This window comes from Dasypus novemcinctus, chromosome 9 (assembly GCF_030445035.2).
Source record: "Dasypus novemcinctus isolate mDasNov1 chromosome 9, mDasNov1.1.hap2, whole genome shotgun sequence".
NCBI lineage: Eukaryota > Metazoa > Chordata > Mammalia > Cingulata > Dasypodidae > Dasypus > Dasypus novemcinctus.
This window is the reverse complement of record NC_080681.1, coordinates 84,683,818-84,704,811: the sequence shown is the minus strand read 5'-3', so window position 1 is coordinate 84,704,811 and position 20,994 is coordinate 84,683,818. Positions and strand designations below refer to the sequence as shown.

The window sequence follows — 20,994 nt, the reverse complement described above, 5'->3', positions numbered from 1 at the left end:
TAAGCAAATCTAACTTTTCAGTCTCCCAGGAGACTGGGGCCTTGAAAATAATACAGGACTGCTGACTCAAGTCCAAAACTCTCTACCATACCCTGCTGCCTTTCACGCTGAATTAGAACTTAATTCTGTAGGAAATGGGAAGCCATGGAAGAAGTCCAAGCAGTAGGATGTCTCAGAAATGTCAGTGTTTTGGAGAAATAAAGCTGTAGATATCAGGGTAAGGTCAGGATGGCATTTTGGATCTGAGGTTCACTCCTTCTTTCATTTATTCTGCTACATTTACTGTGTACCCCTGACATGTCTGGCACTGTGTTAGGTGCTCTGAAGGGTCTTGAGATGATAAGATACAATCTCTGCTCTCAAAGAAATTAAATGAGAGTGGGGGAGTGACTATTATCTGAGGCAAATAATTGATAAATAAATGAATAAGCCATGTGTTAGGAACACAAAAAAAGGAATCAAATTACAACTGATGAGACTCCGAAAGGCATCATGAAATTGAAGCATTTGAACAAAGTCTTGAATGAAAAGAAGAATTTCCCTTAAGAGGGGTAGAGAGAATAGATGGGTATGAGAGACACTGAACAGGCAGAACCAGCAAGATTTGGCAGTAGATCAGAAGTGGAGCGTGAAAAGGACACAAAAGTGTGATGACACCCAAGTTCTTGGCTTAGACAATTGATTTGTAAGAGGTCCCATAGATATGGGGGTGTGTTTTATAATGATCCTAGAAACTTCCAAGGAGAAAAGGGGTTATTGGGACAGGATCTGGAGGCAGAGAGACCAATTAGGCTCTCAGTGATCCAGGTGGGAAATGATGGTGGGAGGGGAAAGGAGGGAAAGGATGGAAAGGGGAGAGAAAGGGAAGTGAACAACAATCTTGCCAAGTAGGTATTATTGCCTCCTTTTAAATAAGGGGAAAGTGAACACTGCTTTAAATGATTCACAAGACAAATAGCAAGTGATAGAGCAAGATTATAGCTCAGGTTTGTTTGACCCCAAGTCATTCTGTTCTTATTGCTTTGAAGAAGACACATTACAGAGGCAGAAGCAATGGGCCTTGGTGATTAGTTAGCTATGTGGGGAGAGGGGGAAAAGGGAATTAAGACATTGGCAGAGTTTCCCACCTGGGCAACCAGGTGGAAGAAGAGGATATTAACCCAAGACAACTGATACCAGGGAACAAAGAAGATTTGGACTTGAGATTGACATAGGGTCAGCCAACAATATGTCCCATGCCTTTGAGGGACAACCATATTTTAAATATGAGAGAAACTAAAACAGACATCATAGGGATAGATTTCTGAATTGTTCAGGCTTAGTGCTGGGGTTTGGGGTTGAGCTTCGAAGTGGTGAGGTGTGGCAGAGTCAGGTTTGTGCCCGGGCCCTGTTGTAGTTACTTACCAGCTGTGGACCATGGACAAGTAATTTAATTGTACTGATCTCAGTTTCTTCATCTGCAAAAAGGGGAAAGTAAGCTGCCAGCATACACCCTGAGTGTGATGAAGGAGGAAGAGCAAATAGAGGTAAGAGTGCTTCTGGGGAGTTCTAAATTTCAGCTGGCAGAAATTATTCGTCTGATGACTTCATAGAGATGATCTCTCAGAAGCTGTATGTCAATTGAAAATAGCATAAAGAGCTTCTTATAAATCCTGATAAGATTCATTTGTTGTTGCTTTCTTAAAATAATGCATGGTATCTTCCTCTAGAACCTATACCCCCTCTCTTTTCAGTCTTGTCAATTCTGTCTCAATCCAGGCTGAGAGAATATTGTCTCCAACACTGCCTTCCCATCTGCTCAGAGCCCCAATTTACAGTGCCCCTCTCCTTCCCTTCCAAGGTTCAGGGCTTGAAGGGTCTCCCACCCCCACCCCAAGTATTTATTCCTTCTTCATTCAGTGAGCACAGACACATCCTACAGTAAGTGCTGAGGACACAAAGATGAGGAAGACCCAGGTCCCTGCCCCGAAATTGATCCTTGAGCCTGACTGTCATTTTCCTGGGCACCTCTCTAACTCCTGTCCTCTACCCGGGAAGGGTCTGTACTTCTGGCTGCTCTTCCTCTAGGGTAAGAAAAGCTTTGCCTTAAAGAAAAGGGATTTCCAACCCCGACATGCAAATAGACAGGACAGGGGTGCAGGGAGGTGGTTTGGGGAGAGAGTTCTACTTTCTGCCAGGTGTTTTATAGATGTTATTGTGGGAGGTAGAAATAATCATTCTTACTTTATAGATGACAATCTCGAGGCTTAAAGAGGTTAAATACTTTGCCCGAAGCCACACGAGCTAGTTAATAGAAGAGTTAGAATCCACAGGTCGGTTTGCTTGACTGTAAATCCAGGTGGTTTCTGTTACATTATAATGTCTCCCCTCCTCTTTCTGACCCTGGTGCCCCCACTGGCTGAACTGAGTCACTGGGAAAGGACCTCGAATCCTTAAAGTGCTCAGGAGGCAGGGACTCAGGAAGAATTCTAACAGCAATGGAGGGGCAGGGTGTGCTCAGCTCAAACACTCCAGAAGGAGGGAGTGATAAAAAGCCAGAGCTAGGATGTATGCCTGGGATCAGTGCCCCAGGGGATGCCAGGATGGGCCCTATGATGACTACCTTGCTGAGCTTCCAGAGGTCCTGGAAGATCCAGAAGCCCCCAGGTATCAAGCAATAAGTGAGCCTCTTTCCTCCTGCCCTCTGAGAATTCTGTAGACCTAGGCAGATGTGTAGGATGGCAAGCAAGCAGGGCTCCAGCAGCAGTTGCTAAAAAGCCTTAAAATCTACACAAATATCCTGCCTGGAAATGTACATGTTCCCTTCACCTCTCCCTACCCACCACTGCCTCTAGATAGGGCCATTGCTTACTAATTAGTCTTTAACCTGTTTGTCTGTTTTGACCTGGTTTTACCTGGAGACAAATGAAGAAGACCCAGTGTGGGGGGCTAGAAAAGGAGCTGGGTTTGAATTAGAGTTCTCATTAGCCATATGAATGCAAACAAAGGATTTTATCTTTAAAATTCTCAAATAGAATTTAGGAAATAGAAATAGAGAAAAGGATACTTACCTCTTGTGACTACTGGGAATGTTAAATAAAGCAATGGCTATAAAGGCATCTAGCACAGAGCTTGGCAAATAGTATACATTCAGTAAATATTTGGTAGATGCATGAATTGCTATTCAGTCGTAATCAGCCCATATTTCCGTGGTTGGCCTGCTCTTACAATGTAGAAAAGTGAGTTGGGGGTCCTCTAAGGCCGGCCTCAGGTGTGTCTATTAATTTATAGTCAGAGTATACAGCTCACCTGTGCCCCCACTCCCCAATTCAAATAGGCAACAGGGAAAGCTCTTGAGCCAGTTTCTTCTGTGGGTTCAGCAGCAAGGAAGCTGGATGGCCTGCTGCATGTCTACCACAGTTTTTAAGGGCTCCTGACCCTTTGGGTCTCATCTCTGATCCTCTGGACTGAGGCAGGGCAAAGCTGGCACTGACCATGGAGAGTTGTGTGTCAGGTAGAGACCTAACATGACCCTCCCCTTCTTTTTGCATATTTTTCTCTCTCTTCCTTTTCAGGCATATACAGAACTCCGGCTTAGTGGCCAGTTCTATCCACTTCTGGCTCTACCCTGAGAAGGAAGGAGGGCCCCCTGCTGGGGCTGGTTGGGTCAACTGTCTGGCTGGTTCACACGCTGGCTTAGTGCCATCTGTCATCTCCATGCTGAAAACTCTTTCCCTTGACTTCATCCTAGCAGGTGTTCAAGTCTCTGCTTGCATACATCTGTTCTTGGAGAGCTCACTGTCTACCAAGGGAGTCTATTCAATGGCTGGCAACTCTATTAACTAAAAAGTTTTCCTCTTGAGCTGAAGTCTGTCTTACTAAGTCTCCTTTCTTGGACCTATTTCTTACCTCTGGGCAAAACAGAAAAAATTTGCTTCTTTTGTCCCATGATGACTTTTTGGATGATGTCATTCCGACCCCTACTCCCTCTGAATTTTCATTTCCTATATAAACATCTCCAGTCTCCTCATCCATTTCTAATTGGAAGTGATTTACAGACACCTCATCATCCCAGTCATCTTCCAAATGATCAAAGCTGCCATTCATTGAACACTTTTGCTGATATTTCCTATACATGAGTTCATTAGCTCTTCATAACTACTGTAATTAGGTAGACATTATTATTACCATTTTATGGGTGAGGACACTAAGATTCAGAGAGGTTAAATAACTTGCCCAAGATCACCCCAATATTAAAAGGGAAAACCAGGGTTTGAAACTTGGCTCCCAGTGTCTGCCTGGTTCCCAGTTTTTGCTCTTGGCTACAAGTTTTTATCCTTAAACTACTTAGCTCACCTGCTGCCTGTGTGGCTTGTGATCCAATTAGTCAATGGCATTTTAAAAATGTGGGGCCTAAATATGCTCAAGACAATAATATGGGTGTGGTCTGATCAGGGGAAAATAAATATAGACTGTCTCTCTTATTTTGTGTAACCTGCCCCTATTCATAATCCCTAAATGATGAGTTCATTTTTGAAAGGCCTGCCACATCTTTGACTCTCATCGAACTGGTTGCTGTCATCTAAACTCCCCAGGACTCTGACACAGAAACTGCTGATTTTCAAGCCTTGACCTTTCTTCCTTATCTTGATGACAGCGTCCCTGACCTCAGAGTGTGGGTTACACCAAATTTGGTTTGGCTGGTTGCTTCCGTAAGAGAGAGGGAGACCTAGAGGGAAAAGTGCCAAGAATACCCAGAAGAACAGAGCAGCTGCAAAAGCCACTTTATTTTTGTTCCTCTGGGCAACAGGAACCCAGGGGAGCAGCTGTATATACAACACGACATTTGTAGCCAACTAACATATGGTTCTTTGTTATCATTTCTGAAAACCAACATGTAAAGAGAGAACAAACTTCAAAAATCTCCAAATGAAACCAAAAGAATGTTTAACTGGAGCTTTGTGCTAAAAGCCCTATCTCCCTAGAGCCTTGCCTCCTCTCCCTCATCTCCTAATCCTCATTTCCGGGAGGTCATTTTAATTAGCAAGCTGTCATGGTGACTCAGCCTGCTGCTTCTGCAGACAGGGAGCAGACTCCCCTGGACCCACTCATCATGCAAAAGCACTTTACTCTTCAGAAAAATGCACAATATTTAGCTTGTCCTGCTTTGGGAATTTCTACTGCTGTTGTTTTATTTTATCATCCTTCCCCCAAGCTGACCCATACTCTTCTATTGCAGGTTATCAATGCCCACCTCTTTAGTGGCCAGGGTTGGTCCCGGATACCAGAAATATGGAGATCTTAACTATGACAGATTTTGAAATGAGTAGCCAACTCTTTTTGCCTTTGGAAGGAAAGGTTCAAATAAACTGCCCAGGTAATAATCAAATTGTCCAGGAAATTGGGAAGGAGCTCTCTGAATGGTTTTCCGAAGTTGCATGATGGGCCTTGGGGGAGCCAGGAAGCATGCAGATTAGAGATATATTGACCATACGTCTAAGACCACCCTGATTTCAAAAATTCTGTCCCATTGTAGTCAACAGTCTTTGGGTTGTATGTGTGGTTGCTATTGTTTTGGTTGTGAAAATAGGGGCACTGCGTCTCTACAGCTGCAAATAACTGTTGTCTATTCTAAAAAACAACCATCCATAGTAACAGTAGAACTAAAAAGGTAAAGAGGCTATGAAAGGACTAACCTGAGATGTATCAAACCTCTTATAAAGGAATGCATGGGTGTTCCTCTTAGGATTTCAATGTTGTAGAAAGTACCATCTGTATTCGCCTTATTTGAGTCTCCTGTTTTGTTCCTGGCCTTGATATGAGGCTCACAATTGATTTTCCATTGTTAAAAGGGAAAATCAATCATGAAATTTCTCATTTTTTCTTCCCTTTCACTAGCCTATTTGTTATTCCACAAAATCCTTATCTGGGAAACTAAACAAGCATGATTAATTTCATGTCCCAGCAGAAAATGCACATCCATGTCCCCATGAGAACTCCCCAGACTTCATGTCTTTAAAAAGAGTTTGAAGGGTCTTTGTAGTTCACTGAGCTCTTCTTGTCCCCCTTGCCATTGGGGTAGTTGCTGGCCGGACCCCGCAGGGGTGGGTACTTGTAGGGAGGGGCTTTTTCTTTCCTGCAAAGGAGGAGATAAGCAGAAAGAGAGAAGAAAGATGGCACTTATACACACTGTATTGAAATAATTTGTGTGCATGGACTATCCCCCTATTGGACTGTCACCCTCTAGCAGCAGGGACCTTGTCTCCCTCTTCTTTGTGTCCTCAGAACCCAGTTCATGGCCTGGTTCAAGCAGATACCATGGCTTATTGGCTGGATGAATGGATACATGATATCATTCTGATTCCGGAGAAAACCTAACTGTCCTACAGCTCCAACACTTCCACTTTTCTGCCCTGATTTAAACTCCTTCAATCCATGTCATGATGGGAAAGGATAGGCACATAGAAGAGCTATAGCTTAGGAGGGCCCTCATTCCTTTAATAACTATCATGAGCTCTAGAGTTCCATTTGTATTCCTATAAATGCTCTAAGCCTAATTATGGGCATTTAATGATGGATCTTCTGCTCCACAAACTTGAGGGTTCTCAGAGAGCACAGACATAACTGGTTCATCGGTGTTCCAGCACGCAGAACCCAGGACAATACCCTTAACACCACTGCGCAGAATTGCCCACTGGTCTGTTTTGCTCACACACTAGACTATGAGCAACCTTGTGAGCAGAGACCAAGTTTTATTCATCTTTGCATTTTCCTTCATTCAGAAATTTGTATAAATGCTTGTTATATTATTGACTGATAAATTGATGTGCCATTAATTCATTCCATGGACTAAGATTTATTTGCAATGGGCAGAGTGGGCTTTGGAGCCAGAAAGAACTGAACTGAATTTCAGGTATGCTATGTATTAGAGGTGTGACCTTGTGTAAATTACTTAATTTCTCTGAGTCTCAATTGTAAAAATGGGGATAAAATATTCCTATCTTGCAGGTTTTTTTTGAGGTTAAATGAGATAACATGAGCAAAAACACCTAGTGTCTTCCTTTTTCCCTATTAGATCTGAAGGTGACAAAGATGAATCAGATTGATTTTGACCTTATGTTGTTTACAGTTTAGTGGGAGAGTTAGTTGCACACAATAGCCACAAAAATTAATTACCAAACAAAATAACATGGCAGAAAGTGACAAATGCCATAAATATGGTATCTCTTGATTTGAGTTTGAGTTAGGGTTGAAGAACTGGCCTTCTTGTGACCCATCATGCTCTGACCTTGGAGTGTCCATTTTCCTTCATTGTTGATGAGTCACAAATAAGACAAAGGTGGAATAGGTGGCAGCACACAAAAGGTGCACCCTTTCCTAATGTATCTCTCCCACTAGGAAGCCCTACCACCTGAAATGTCATAATTTTGAAGGCCCTTGCCAACATGGCAAGGCTGTCTAGCATGGGTAAGATACATGTACACCTCAGCAGCCATTAACAGCCAGGGGCACAGACTTGGATTATCATTTACAGGCAATGTGATCTTGAATAAGTCCCTTTTCTTCTCTGATCCTGTTTCTTCATCTCTAAAATGGGGAAAAAAGTCCATGTCTTTCCTGCCTCATGGGCTCTGGTGAAATGGACATTGGGGAAGAGCTTTGTAAACATAACGTACCACTCATGCCCTTGAGGGGTGTGGTTCTTAACACTCAAAGGGAACATGGGCCATATGATGAGTATGTGTTTATGGGGCCAAGGGAGGATGTGCTTGCCCTAGAGAAACAAGTCCAGGTATGGCCATAGGTGGGGCAACCTGGGTAGATAATGGCATGGGAGAAAGGTGTGTAGTGGCTAGGGAGGAGTACGCATGTACAGAATGGCTGGTGGGGTTAGGAAGGCAGAGAGCCTCTGTAACTAGAGGAGGGTCACAGAAGGAGAAAAGGCACTGGAACGCAAGTACCCCATACCTTTGGGCCTTTGCACGGGCTGTTCCCTCTATCTAAAGTGTCTTCCTCTATTTCTCCAGACTCATCTCCTTTGGAAGGCCAAATTCCCAGAAAATTCTCCTCCTCCATGCTTCTGCAGCACTCTGTAATCAATTTTCAGCACTTCATTTTCTAGGTGGTTCTTCTTTGTCCCTTCAGTTTCCCTCAGGAGACCAAGTTTGATGTGTTTGATTTTTCTCTATAATTCCTGAGCCAAACATAGGCATGGCATGGAGCAGATGCTTGAGGAGTGTTTGACGAATGAAAATGAATTTTTAGTCTTATCTTTACCATCTTCTTAACGCTAAGCATCCTGGCCTTGTCAATGCCTCAGAACATGTCTTTTTGGGTCCTATTTCCTGCCTTTACACATCCTATCCACCAGCAGAATACCCTCTCTTCTTTCTAATTCATCCATCTGAATTCTACACTTCCTTTAAAACTAAGTTCAAATTCCACTTGTACCTTGAAGCTTTCTAGTTATACTCCTGCCCACTGCCAAATGTATACAGGAGAAGAGTATTTTTATTGGGTCTTACTTTTCTGTAAAGTAAAGGAATTGAAATGGATGATGCAGTAGTTTGTGTCTCTTGTGGACCCCAGAATTTTATGTTCTTAAATGAATCCACTCCTGTGGATGTAAACCCATTGTAGATGGGACCCTTTGATTAGATTATTTAAGGCCCATTTGATTAGAGTATTTCAGTGAGACATAGCCAGTGTGGTTCTTACTCCTCTTACTGGATCTTTTTATGTACAGGATGAGTATACAGAGAAAAAAGGCTATAGACAGAGAGAAAGCCCCAGAAGCTGAAAGAGAAACTCCCAGAAGCCAGAAGCTGAAGTCAATGGAAGCTGGGAGAGAAAAATCCACACGAGCATAGAGAACACCATGAGAACAAGAAGCTGAAAGCAATGGATTCCAGAGGAGAAGGCAGAGACCAACAGATGCTGCCATTGTGCCATCACGTGGTAGGAATACAGGATCACCAGCTGTTGATCTTCTGGGAGAGAGAGCTTCACCTGATGGCTTGATGTGGTAGAAGCAAATTCCCCAGGGACTGGGGAGAGTTTGGCCACCATCTCAACATTCAAAGAGGGTTAAGCTTGTGCCTCAGAGATAGGGGAGAGTCTGACTATCACCCAATGTTCTCAGAAGGTAGGGCCTAGAATTTGGCCACCACCCAGATGCTTGATGAGGGTGGAGCAGAGAACATGGCCACTGGGCAAGCCCTTGGAAAAGGTGGGCTGCCACTCCATCAGACCTTGTGGACAACAAGAAACCATGTTTCCATAGATGACTCTCAGACCTTGAAACCTAATGGTGTATGACCTGCAGATTTCAGAACTTTGGGGATCTATAACCCCTGTTTTCCTTCCAATTTCTCCCTATGGCAATGGAAACATTTATTCTATGACTGTCCCTCCTTTTTAAGTTAGAAGCAGATAACTTGTTCTTAGGTTCACAGGTTCATAGCCAGAGAGGAATTTTGCACCAAGACAGACTATACTCCTATAAACAATTTTGATGAGACTTTGTACTTAGTATTATTACTGGAATGATTTAAAGCTTTTTGAAATATTGTGGTAGAATGAATTTATTTTAGAATTTATATGGAAAGAACCTGTATTTTTGGGGTGCAGAGGGTAGAGTGTGGTATTCTGATTCTTTTGTGGACCTCAGAAAATTTATGTTCTTAAATTAATTTATTCCTGTGGGTACGAACATATTGTAAGTGGGACCCTTTGATTAGATTACCACATTTGGGCCCATTTGATTAGATTAATACAATATGCTGTAGCCCAAGGTGGGCCTCAATCATCTGATTGGAGTCCTTTATGAACAGTATGAATATATAGAGAAAAAAGGCTGCAGATACACACAGGAGCTCAGAGAGGAACCCACAGATGGAGCAGCCAGAAGCTGAAAGCAATGGAACCTAGAGGAGAAGGCAGAGACCAGCAGACACTGCTATGTGCCTTCTCATTTGAAAGAGGAGTCCAGGATTGTCAGCATCGCCTGATGAAGGCTTGATTTGGACATTTTTCTCAGCCTTGGAGCTGTAAGCTTATAAATTAATAAATTCCCACTGTAAAAGCCAACCCATTTCTGTTATATTGCCTTGGCAGCCTTTAGCAAACTAAAGCAGATGGTTTCTAAGGGTTCCTTTAGTTATCATATTTTGTTTTCCATTACATTCAGAGTTTATTTACCATCTCTCTGTGCTAGGTCCTGCATTGAGGATACTGAAGTGAGTAAGACATAGCTTTTCAAGGAGTACCCCTTCTAGTAGAGAAGTCAGATATGCAATGATACCATTACAATATAGCATGGAACATATCATGAACAGACCAAGGGAGCCTCTGTGGGGAAACAGAGCATGAACCTGGAGAAAGTGGGCTGGACCCTGAGTATGATGCAGGCTCAGGTTATGGTGTGTGTGCATGTGTGTGTGTGTGCATGTGTGTGCATGTGTGTGATATTTACAAAACGCAGTTAGGAACTCAGCATAGAGAAAGTAGCTATGGCTTGGTGAAGAACAGAGATGGTGAAGTAGAGGCTATGATATTTGGACTGGGTTTTGAAAGGTAAGTAGAATTTAACCATCTAGAACTTCAGTGAGAACATTCCAGGAAGAGGAAAAAGGATGAACAAAGATATGGTGGCATGAAAATGACTAACTTGTTCAGGCTGAAGCATAGAAAATGAAGTGGAAGAAAGCAGGTAGGGGTAGATTAGGTGCTTACTAGGGAAGGGGGTGTGGTAGGAGGCAGTAAATGAAGATAAAAATGTAGATCAGAGTCTTTTTATTTTTTAAAATAGTTTTTATTTATTTCTCTCTCCTTCCCCACCCCCCGTTGTCTGCTCTCTGTATCCATTCACTATGTGTTCTTCTGTGTCTGCTTGTGTCAGTGGCACCCAGAATCTGGGTCTCTTTTGGTTGCGTCATCTTGCTTCGTCAGCTCTCCACGTGTGCAGCACCATTCCTGGGCAGGCTGTGTTTTTTTTTGCGCTGGGTGTGGCTTTCCTTATGGGGTATACTCCTTGGGCGTGGGGCTTCCCTACATGGGGGACACCCCTGTGTGGCACGGCACTTCCTTGCACGCATCACACCGCATGTGGGCCAGCTTACCACACGGGTCAGGAGGCCCTGGGTTTGAACCTTGGACCTTCCATGTGGTAGGTGGATATCCTATCCATTGGGCCAAATCTGCTTCCCTAGACTAGAGTCTTAAATAGCAAGAAGAGGAGTTGCAACTTTACCCTCTAAGCAATGGGGAACGATAGAAGGGTTTTTTTGTGTTTTTTTAGTCAAGAAATATTTATTAATTATTATGTGGCAGACATAATATTAAGTATTGGGAATGCAGAGATGGGTGAAAACAATCTTCCTGCCCTAAAGATGTCCACAGAGGATGGCAACACATGATTTTTTTAGGCACAGGTACAGTGAGAGCTCAGGAAAGGGAATGGTCAGTCATAGAAGGGTTTTGAAAAGAGGCATAATCTGATATGTAGTGGAGCATTTATTATATGCTATTTCATATTTTTCATTAACTTTGCATGTGTTCATGCCTTTCTCCTCCACACGTTAGGGCTCCTGACGGACAGGGCCTCTTGATGTCCTTCCAGCCTTCAGGACAGGGACTAGCACATGGTAGGCTTCATTAAATGTACTTTGAATAACTGATCAAATACACAAACACACATCATAGTCTAGATCCACATCATACTCAGAGACCAGCCCAGTCTCCAGGTTCATTCTCTGTTTCCCCACAGTCTCACTTGGCCTGCTCATTTTTCTAGGCATTTTAGGCTTTAACTCTTGATACTGTCACTGTGGTCCAAAAGTATGGGGTCTCAGAGCTTTGGTCATCAATGCCTTGTCCCTCAGCCTGAGCTCTCAAGCCTACACTGCTGCCCTTCCCCAGGGATAGCAAAAGGTTCCCACCAGCACAAGGGTGGAAACTCACATATTGTAATTATCCATAGAGATGGAAAAAAGCAAAGATTAATGTTAAGTCAAAACTTGTAATTTCCTTTAAAACCAAAACTACTCTTTTACTTATGTAATTTCATGCTTGGGTGGAAAATAATACATAAAAAGGGGAATGATTCAAATCACAGAATCAGAACCTTACATCTTCCTGGGAATTCAGTTTGAAAGGGTTGCTGACCAATTTAGATCTAAGTGTGCTTGTGGTTTCGTGAGAAAGAGATGTGGAAATGGAGAGGGAGTTCATTTTTACCCGTTAATTTGAGAGTGGTGCTTTAGTTTCCTGACTGCTAAAACAAATACCATATAATCAGTTGGCTTAAACAACAAGAATTTATTGGCTCCTGGTTTTGAGGCGAGGGGAAATCCAAAACTGAGGCGTCAGCAAAGTGATACTTGCAAGCCTTGGTCCATGGCTTTTCTGTTATGTAGCAGTGCACATGGTGGCATCTTCTCCTTTCTCTTCCTGGTTCTGTTGACTTCGAGCTTTCTGCTCTTCTCACAGCTTTCTTTGCATATAAGGACTTCAGTCATATTGGATTAACTTTGGGCATACCTTAACTAATAACATCTTCAAAGGTCCTGTTTACAAATGGCCACAGGACCAGGGGTTGGGATCTGAATGTGCTTTGTGGGTGGCATGATTCAGTCCCCAAGAGTTTACACTCTGGATCCCCAAGAGACATGTTTTTCATATATGCAAAATGCATTCATTCCATCACAGTATCCTAAAACTCGTAAGCCATTTTAGAAAAATGCTAATTCCAAAGTCTCCTGAAAATCTGTTACGGGTATGGTCCATCCTAGGGCAAAATTCCTCTGTCTGATGAACCTATGAAACTTAGAAAATAAATTATCTGCTTCTAATATACAATGGAGGAACAGGTATAGGATGAACATTTCCATTCCAGAAGAGAAATATTGGAAGGAAAACTAACACGGGCCAGGGGTCTCAAACAAGTTTGAAACATAGCAGGGCAAACTCTATTGGATCTCAAGATCTGAGAGCTATCTGAGATCTGGACCTGATGGAGTGGTGATCTCACTCCATCCAAGCAATTGTGTACCAGCTATGCTCTCCTAAACACTGGCATGGAGGTCCCATCCTCTCTGAGCATTCGATGGTGGCACTCTCCCTGAACAACAGGGCACAAGATCCACCCCCTCCAAATGCCAGGGCAGATGGCCTGCTCCCTCCAAGTGCAGGGGCATACCCACACTTTTGACATATGCATGTGGGCTCGCTCTCTTGTTCTAAAGAGATCTTTTTGGTCCAGAGTTTTCCTTTCATGATTATGCCCCTGAAGTCATTCTTCTTTCAATTCTGTGCCTTCTCTGTCCCTTTCAGTGAATGCTGACAGTGGTTTTGTTCATACAAAGTTGCAACAACTTGTTGGCTTTGCTTTCTGTTAAAAGGGATTCAACCCATCAAAAAAAGCACTTTCCATAGATCTTTCCTGAATAAGTGCATTTCCAATCCTAAATTCCTCTGAGATGTCTGACTGGATCTATGTTCAGACATACTTTTAGCAATGGACTGTTCAGCTAAACCCTAACATGGAATCCTCCTTTTTAGGAAGTCACTTCCAGAAAGCTTAGAGAGGTCCCTGACAGAGACATTTTTGTCTCTAAGTTAGAGAGCACACTAGATAGGCTGAGCAGTCTCAAAATCATCACTTGATGGTCCATTTGTGCTTGAGTTTAATTCTCAGCTTATCCCTTTCCCCTTACATTTAAATATAAGCTACAAGGAGAAGCCAGTCTGTACCTTCCACGCTTAGCTTGGAAATCACATGGGCTAAATATCCAAGTTCATTCCTTAAAAGTTCCACTTTCAATTAGACTTCAGAACACAATTTTGCCAAGTTCTGCTGCTTTATAACAAGGACTGCCTTTCTTCCAGTTTCCAATAATATTCATTATTTCCTTCTAGGGCCTCATCAACAGTACTTTTAACAACCCTATTTCTACCAATGATCTCTTCAAAGCAATATAGGCTTTTTCTATTAAGTATTTCACCATTTGTCCAGCCTCTACCCATTATCCAATTCCAAAGCCCTCTCCACATTTTTAGGTATTTTCAAAGCAGCAGCCCACTTCTGGTACCAAAAGCTATTTTAGTTTCCTGGCTACTAAAACAAATACCTTGCAATGAGTTGGTTTAAAAAAGAGGAATTGAGAATTGCATCCAGCATCCCTGCAGAATCTAAGCCCCCTCTTGATATAGATGTGGAGTGGACACAACTATTCCAGGGTCCACAGGATGGAGGAATAGAGTATGGATTAGAGTGGACTTACTGATATTCTATTCATGAACTATTGTGATTAGTAATCAAAGAAAATATGGCATTGATGTAGAGAAAGCAGCCATGGTGGCTGCTGGGGGTAGGGAGTGGGAAGAAGAGATGTGATGTGGGGGCATTTTTTGGACTTGGAGTTGTCCTGGGTGGTGCTGCAGGGACAGTTACCAGACATTGTATGTCCTCCCATGGCCCATTGGGTGGACTGTGGGAGAGTGTGGGCTATGGTGTGGACCATTGACCATGAAGTGCAGCAGTGCTCAAAGAAGTATTCACCAAATACAATGAATGTCTCATGATGATGGAGGAGGTTGTTGTTGTGGGGGGAGGAATAGGGTAGGGGATGGGCGTATATAGGGACCTGATATTTTTTAAATGTAACATTAAAAAAATAAATAAAGACCAAAAAAAGAGGAATTTATTGGCCCATGGTTTTAAGGTTAGGAGATGTGCAAAATTGAGGCATCAACAAAGTGATGCCTTTTCTCCAAAGACTATGATATTCTGGGGCTAGGTGCCAGCAATCCTTGGTCCTTGACTTTTCTGTCACATGGCAAGGCACATGGTGGCATTTTGTCCTTTCTTTTCCTGGTTTCATTGACTTCCAGCTTCTTGCTCTTCTCATGACTTCCTTTGACTATAAGGACTTCAGCCATATTGGATGAAGGCCTACCATCATTAACTTTGGACACATCTTAACTAATAACATCTTCATAAGTCCTATTTACAAATGGGTTCACACCCACAGGATCATGGGTTGGAACTGAACATGACTTTTGTTGGTGTGGCACTTTGAGATTGTTTTATGAATCCCGAAAAGAGAAATATTATGTTTGTAAACTAATGTATTCTACTGGGTGGGAAAGCCTTTGATTGCATTAAATTCAGTTGAAGGGCCTTTGATTAGATACTTTATAAGATCTCTTTAAGGCTTTTGATTGAAGCATGACTGAGGTTGAGTCTCCACCCCCTTGCTAAGTCTGTAAGAGAGACTCTCTTAGACAGACACAGGAAAAGGAAGCACTGACATATTTGATTCTGCAATGTGAGAGGACTGCAGGAAAACAGAGGCCCTGGAGATGCTCAAGGATCTGTGAGAGAGAGAGAGAGAGAGAGAGAGAGAGGGAGAGAGAAAGGCCCACTAATAGACAAGCCCTATGCCAGGTTTGCCTACAGTTGCAGAAAGGGGAGACCTCAGCAGAGATTGGTGGCCATCTTTCTTCATCATGTGGCAACACACCAGGATCAACAGTAGCTGACTTTGGTGAGAAGTTTCCTCTTATAGCACCTTGAGTTGGAAATCTCATGGCCTTGGAAATTTTACCCCAAATAAACCCCCTTTATTTATAAAAGTCAATACATTTTCTGGTACTTTGCATTAGCAGCACTTTGGCAAACTAAAGCAGTTAGGGCCATGATGCAACCATGATTCAACTGACCTCAAGTCCTCAAGGCTGTGAACTTGGTGGGGAATGAGCTCTCCAGCTCTATTCTAAAGAGGGCACCAAAGGTCAGGGTAAGGGAGGACCCATGAATAGTTGAAATCAGGGGCCTGAGAACAATCCTACATCCTTTAGACCCAGCTTCAGGGATTACCCTCCAAACCCTTTCTTGAAGAACTTTCCACTGACTAATGCTGAAATCCCAGGGCTGAGCTCTAGTCCTGGCTCTGACCACGTGAACCTGACCAGCCTCATCTGCCCTCTGGCCCTGCTATCCTGATGTATATCATAAGGAGGGGGACTAGATAACTGCTAAAATCTCCCTGAATGTTAGCACTGTTTCATAGGTCTATGACAGTGAACTATGCAAGAAGAAAAAGGTTTAAGGATCAAGATAATCTTTTTCAGGCAACAGGGGTTGTGAAAGAGACAATCCCCCAAATTAACTTGTGAGATTCTAAGAGTTCTTGTGAGTATTGTAAAGCTTTAAAATTTTAAGAACTTTAACTCAAAAATGACTTCTAAAAATGAACTGAGCACTTTCCATTGGAGGTGAGATCCTCAAAGGCCTGGGTCATGTCTTATTTATCTACTCATTTCAGTGCCTCCCCCCACCCCCACCCCAGGGGAATGGCATAGTATTGTTTTTCGTAAGTGAATGAACGAGTGAGTGACCATATGCATGCATGAATGCTCATTACAGTGTAGGGATTTCAGTGGCTCAGAGAAGAAATAGACATGATCCTCCTGAAGCAGTGTCTAATCCACCAGGATGGGTGGCTCAAAGACCCCAGATGATTTGTGATGATCTGTGATGGGTTATGAGTCAGTGCTACTTTTTCATGCAGGCTCAACTTGGAGCAGGGGTTCAGATGTTGTGAATCATTGTATCACGGAATGTAGGCCCTGAAAGAACCTCTAGCTTAATTAGGGAAATCAAGGGACTTTCTGTAGGCCATGTAAGCTGGTTGGAAATCTGGAGCTGAAACCCAGAAATCAGAGGAGATAGAACATTTATTGAACACCTACTAGGTGCCAGGCACTGTACTAAGTTTGTAGTTAATCTTCCAAACCATCTTTTAGAGGTGGTTGTTATTACTCCTGCTTACGTAGGTAGGGGTAGATAGAGTAAGGCTTGAGGAAGGCAAGAAACTTGCCCAAGATCCCATAACTGGAATAAGCCTGAGACAGAATTTGAACCCATAATGACAGTGAGAAAGTCTTCCCACTTGAAGTGGAACTTAGCTGGACTTCATGGTACTGGGCTTTGATATCACAAAGGCCTAGACTCTGCCAAAGATTCTTTGAGTTCAGGCAATTCTCTTAATCTTTTTGCTCCTCTGTTTCCTATTTGTAATATAGAGACTATAACATCTACCTTAAAGAAAAGTTGCAAGGAATAAAAGTCACACACAAAAAGTGCTTCACACAATAAATAATAATGATTGCTATTGTAGTTGTTTATAACAGGGTAGGGAGGAAAGGATGGCAGGGCAAAGGCCCCGAGGCACCAAAGCACGTGGGCAAGGTCAGTGGAAACTCTGGTTTGCAGGAAAACAGAAGCCCTGAACCAGTTGGAGAGTAGGAGATGAGGTTGAGAGGTAGGGCAGGGCCAGCACATTCCAGATGCCATTGGATGTTGCTGCCCAAATGCTCCCTGGGCTTACCACCAGCAGGCATAGGAACTCCCACTGCTTCAGGCTCATGCCCACCCTTCTGGCCCATACAATTTCTGTGGCAAGGTTGGGATTGCTTTTCCCATGATACAGATGGGAAACTGAGGGCCGGAAGGAGGCTAAGTGACGTTTCCCCCAAACAGAAAAACTAATTACACAGGACAGGTACTCTGCTCTGCCACTTACCGCAGTCTCGGCATGGGAATCGCCACTTTCTCAACCATGGGGTTTAGCCGATAATAATCCAAAAATGTTCTTGCCACATTCCGTCCCAGCTTCATATCTGCAGGTGTGTGCATTAAGGAACAACTTTGAAAAGAGACTGAAACAGAGTGAAATGGTAACAGTAACAAAAACAGTAACACCAATCACTGGTCCAAGCTTTTTGTCTGTAGTATCTTTTTGATCCTCACAAAACCTAAATGGTAGGTATTATTATTATCCTTATTTTATAGATGAAAAATCTAAGGTGTGGGGAAGCTAAGTAACTTGCCCAAGGTCCCAAAGCTGGGAAGGGGAGGAGTCAGGCTATGGGTCTTAACCCAAAGCCTGAGCTTATACCTTCAGGATGCTCTGTGTCCCTTTGGAAATCACTAGACTTCCTCTTGCTATCCTGAGCAACCTGAGACCAGTCAGATAAGTAAGACACAAAAGCAGGAGAGACCCTTTGTAGTATATAGGCCAGGGCCTGCCTGACCCTAAGGGATCAATCAATTACTTTTGTAACCTCGGGGGCAATGGAAAAACCCTCTGCTACTAAACAGTGTCCCCATTCCATCTTGAGATTTACCAGTAATGAATCCTTGGGACAAGAATTCATGACCTAGTAAAGCATAAACTCCCTGGGGAAAGGGAAGGGCAAATTCCATCTTGACCGTTAACACCTTAATATGAGTTAGTACAATAATCATTTATTCAATAACACAAAGTATCTGCTCTGTGCATTGTATCTCACATCTCTGGACTTTTATCCTTGTTAACTCCTCTGCCTGAAATGCCTCCCTGCTTTCCCTTGGCTAATTAATACCCTATCAATTCTCTGATTAGGTGATACCTCTTTAGTGATACTCCTCTCCGTTCCTACCAGAACTATGATAGGGGCCCATGCTCCATACCCCCACAGCTTCTGAACTGACTTCTTTCAAAGAATGTATCACTTATCTCATAATACTGGGGTTATATGTTTACTCATTTTAACCCTTCACCCTTCCTTCTCTCTCATCTGTCAGTTCTGATCATCCAAACTGTCACCAACTCTTCTCCATGACATTTCCTACATATTGAGTTTGCCCACTTCTCTTCATCCCCTTGCCACCCCTCCTAAACAGTCCAGCATAATTTTTCTCCTATTTCTGTCATTCTGACCCAGTATGTTTCAATGCCACAAGCTTGCCCTGCTCTGGTCCATTTTCTACAGTGTAGCCAGTGAGGTTGTTCTAAAAATGCAGATCTGACCAAGTCATTTAGCTGAGCATGCATTCAGCCCTTCAGTGCCTTCCAGTCCAAATGTTGGCTCATGATTTACAAGGCTGTGCAGAGTTGGATGCCTGATTATTTTCTCTGCTCTATGCTTGCTACTACCCATCTTTTACCTCCCTTGCTCTTCACACTCCAAAGATACTGAACCACTTTTGCTTCCAGGGCTTTTCTCATACCACTCCTTCCCAGAACACTTTGCCTCCCTCCTCACACTTCACAGGACTGACTCCTTCTCAGCCTCCACACCTGAGTTCAGTTGCTATTTTACCCAATAAGTCTTCCTTGCATGCCCGCCTTGGCTTTTCCCAGTCTCTTCTTCCAGTTCTTCATGAATCAGACTAGTTATCACATTGTATTTTACTGGCTTTTCTTTTTGGTAGCCCCTTGTAGCCTGCAGGCTCTATGAGGCAGAGGTCATGTCTGTCTTATTCGTTGCCTAAATACCCACATACTTGTCTGACAATAAGTGCCTGGCAATTTATTTGTTTTTTGAATGACTAAATAATAAAAGCTAATACTTATATAATATTTAATATGTGCAAGGTGCTCTTCTAAGTGATTTATGTATATTGACTCATTTAATCCTCTACCATACAGAGAGGTTAAGTGACTTCCCAAATGTTGGGCTGCAAATAACTAATAAAGTCCCCTGAGTCCATGTGCTTAACTACCTCCCCATGGTGCCTCTTCATGAGAGTCTCCAGAGAATAGTCATCTCATCTCTATTTCCCTCTTGCCTGATATGTGGTAGGGAATTCAATCTACTGAGGAGACAAGATTCATAACCTCTGACTCAGGAACATGGCGGGGGCATGCAAGGTGATGTGTAGAGGAGCAGGAACCCGAGGTTGGTCTGAGGGGGCTCTCTGGAAAAGGACAATTCTCAGTTAGACTATAAAATAAGACAACTGGACAGGACATTTTAGGGAGGGGCCATGAAATGAATAATGGTGTAAAAGTCATCCATCCATCCATCCATCCATCCATCCATCTATCCATCCATCCATCCACCCATCCATCTATCCATCCATTTAACAAGCAGTTTTGGAAGCCTGCAGTGTACCAGGGCCTATATAATGGGAATGTATGGTGGGAGGTGGCTTGGTAGGACACAGTGGAAAGGCCAAGGTGGAATGTGTAGAAAAGATGCATTGGATTCCATTTGCAAGATTTGGGGGCAGCTGCTGAAGGGCCTCCTTTAATGCTGTGCTGGGCTGGGCTGAGTCTTTTGCTGGGCCACAAGTACCATGGAGATGAACTAGAATTTGGGCAAGTGAGTTCTCATGATCTATTTAAATAAGTCCCCAAGCTGGGATTGGACATGGCCCAGGACACGAAAACTAGCACTTATGTGCCTGGCAATATGCTGGGTACTTTGTTTACATATTCTTTGTAATCTTCAAAACATCTCAGTAAGGAAGGGATCTTTATCTCCTTTTTCTTAGAAAGATTAAGAAAATTGTCCAAGGCTATATACTTATGGTAGTAGAATCAGGACTCAAACCCAGGAAAGTCTGACTCTAAAATCATGAGCTTTTCACTACCCTAGGCTGCTTCCCAACTTGAAGGCACCTTTTCTGTCAAAAGATGAGTCATCCCAGGCCAGTGCCTGGTGGGAGAAGGAAAAACACCAGACGACTTGTTTATAACAAGGAAATGTGCTGCAGGTCTGCCCCGCAGTGCCCTAGGGCTGACACCTGCTTTCTTTCTCTAGATGTGAGTGACCTTCATTGCCCCTTCTTTAAAAACTTCATAAGCTGACACTGGGCATGGTGTCCCTAACCAGAAGATCCTGGAGGAAGTCTCACTGCCAGGTTCTGCAGAGGCAGGCTGGCTGTTTTAATTCAGGCAATCTCTAGTCTGTTTGAGGAGACCAAATAATGGTTGTATGTGCAGACAATAAGAACTACTGGGGCACAGAGGAGAGATCTCTATCAAATGGGCTAAAAAGTTGCAAAGATATCTAGTTCAAATTCTGTCTCTGCCACATACTGTGTATGGCAGACTGCACTTTTCAAAGATGACTGTAGCAATCTCTCCCATCTCCCATATTATTCTTTGATATGACCTTGACACTCCTCTCATGGAGACATGTAGTTTATGTCCCCTCCCCACGAATCTGCGTGGGCTAGTG

At 43.1% G+C, this 20,994-nt stretch overlaps 1 protein-coding gene across 1 annotated transcript in view; it reads right to left on the bottom strand.

The window, feature by feature from the left end:
• Nucleotides 1-4,746: 4,746 nt before the first annotated feature.
• Nucleotides 4,747-20,994, bottom strand: part of AGBL4 (AGBL carboxypeptidase 4) — a 1,887,457-nt gene continuing 1,871,209 nt past the window's right edge. The window contains exons 12-13 of the mRNA XM_058303613.2: nucleotides 17,568-17,664; nucleotides 4,747-6,115 (exon numbers count right to left, since the gene is read on the bottom strand). Coding sequence (XP_058159596.1) covers nucleotides 5,995-6,115; nucleotides 17,568-17,664 — 218 coding nt within the window. The 3' untranslated portion in view covers nucleotides 4,747-5,994. The remainder of the gene's footprint in view (nucleotides 6,116-17,567; nucleotides 17,665-20,994) is intronic.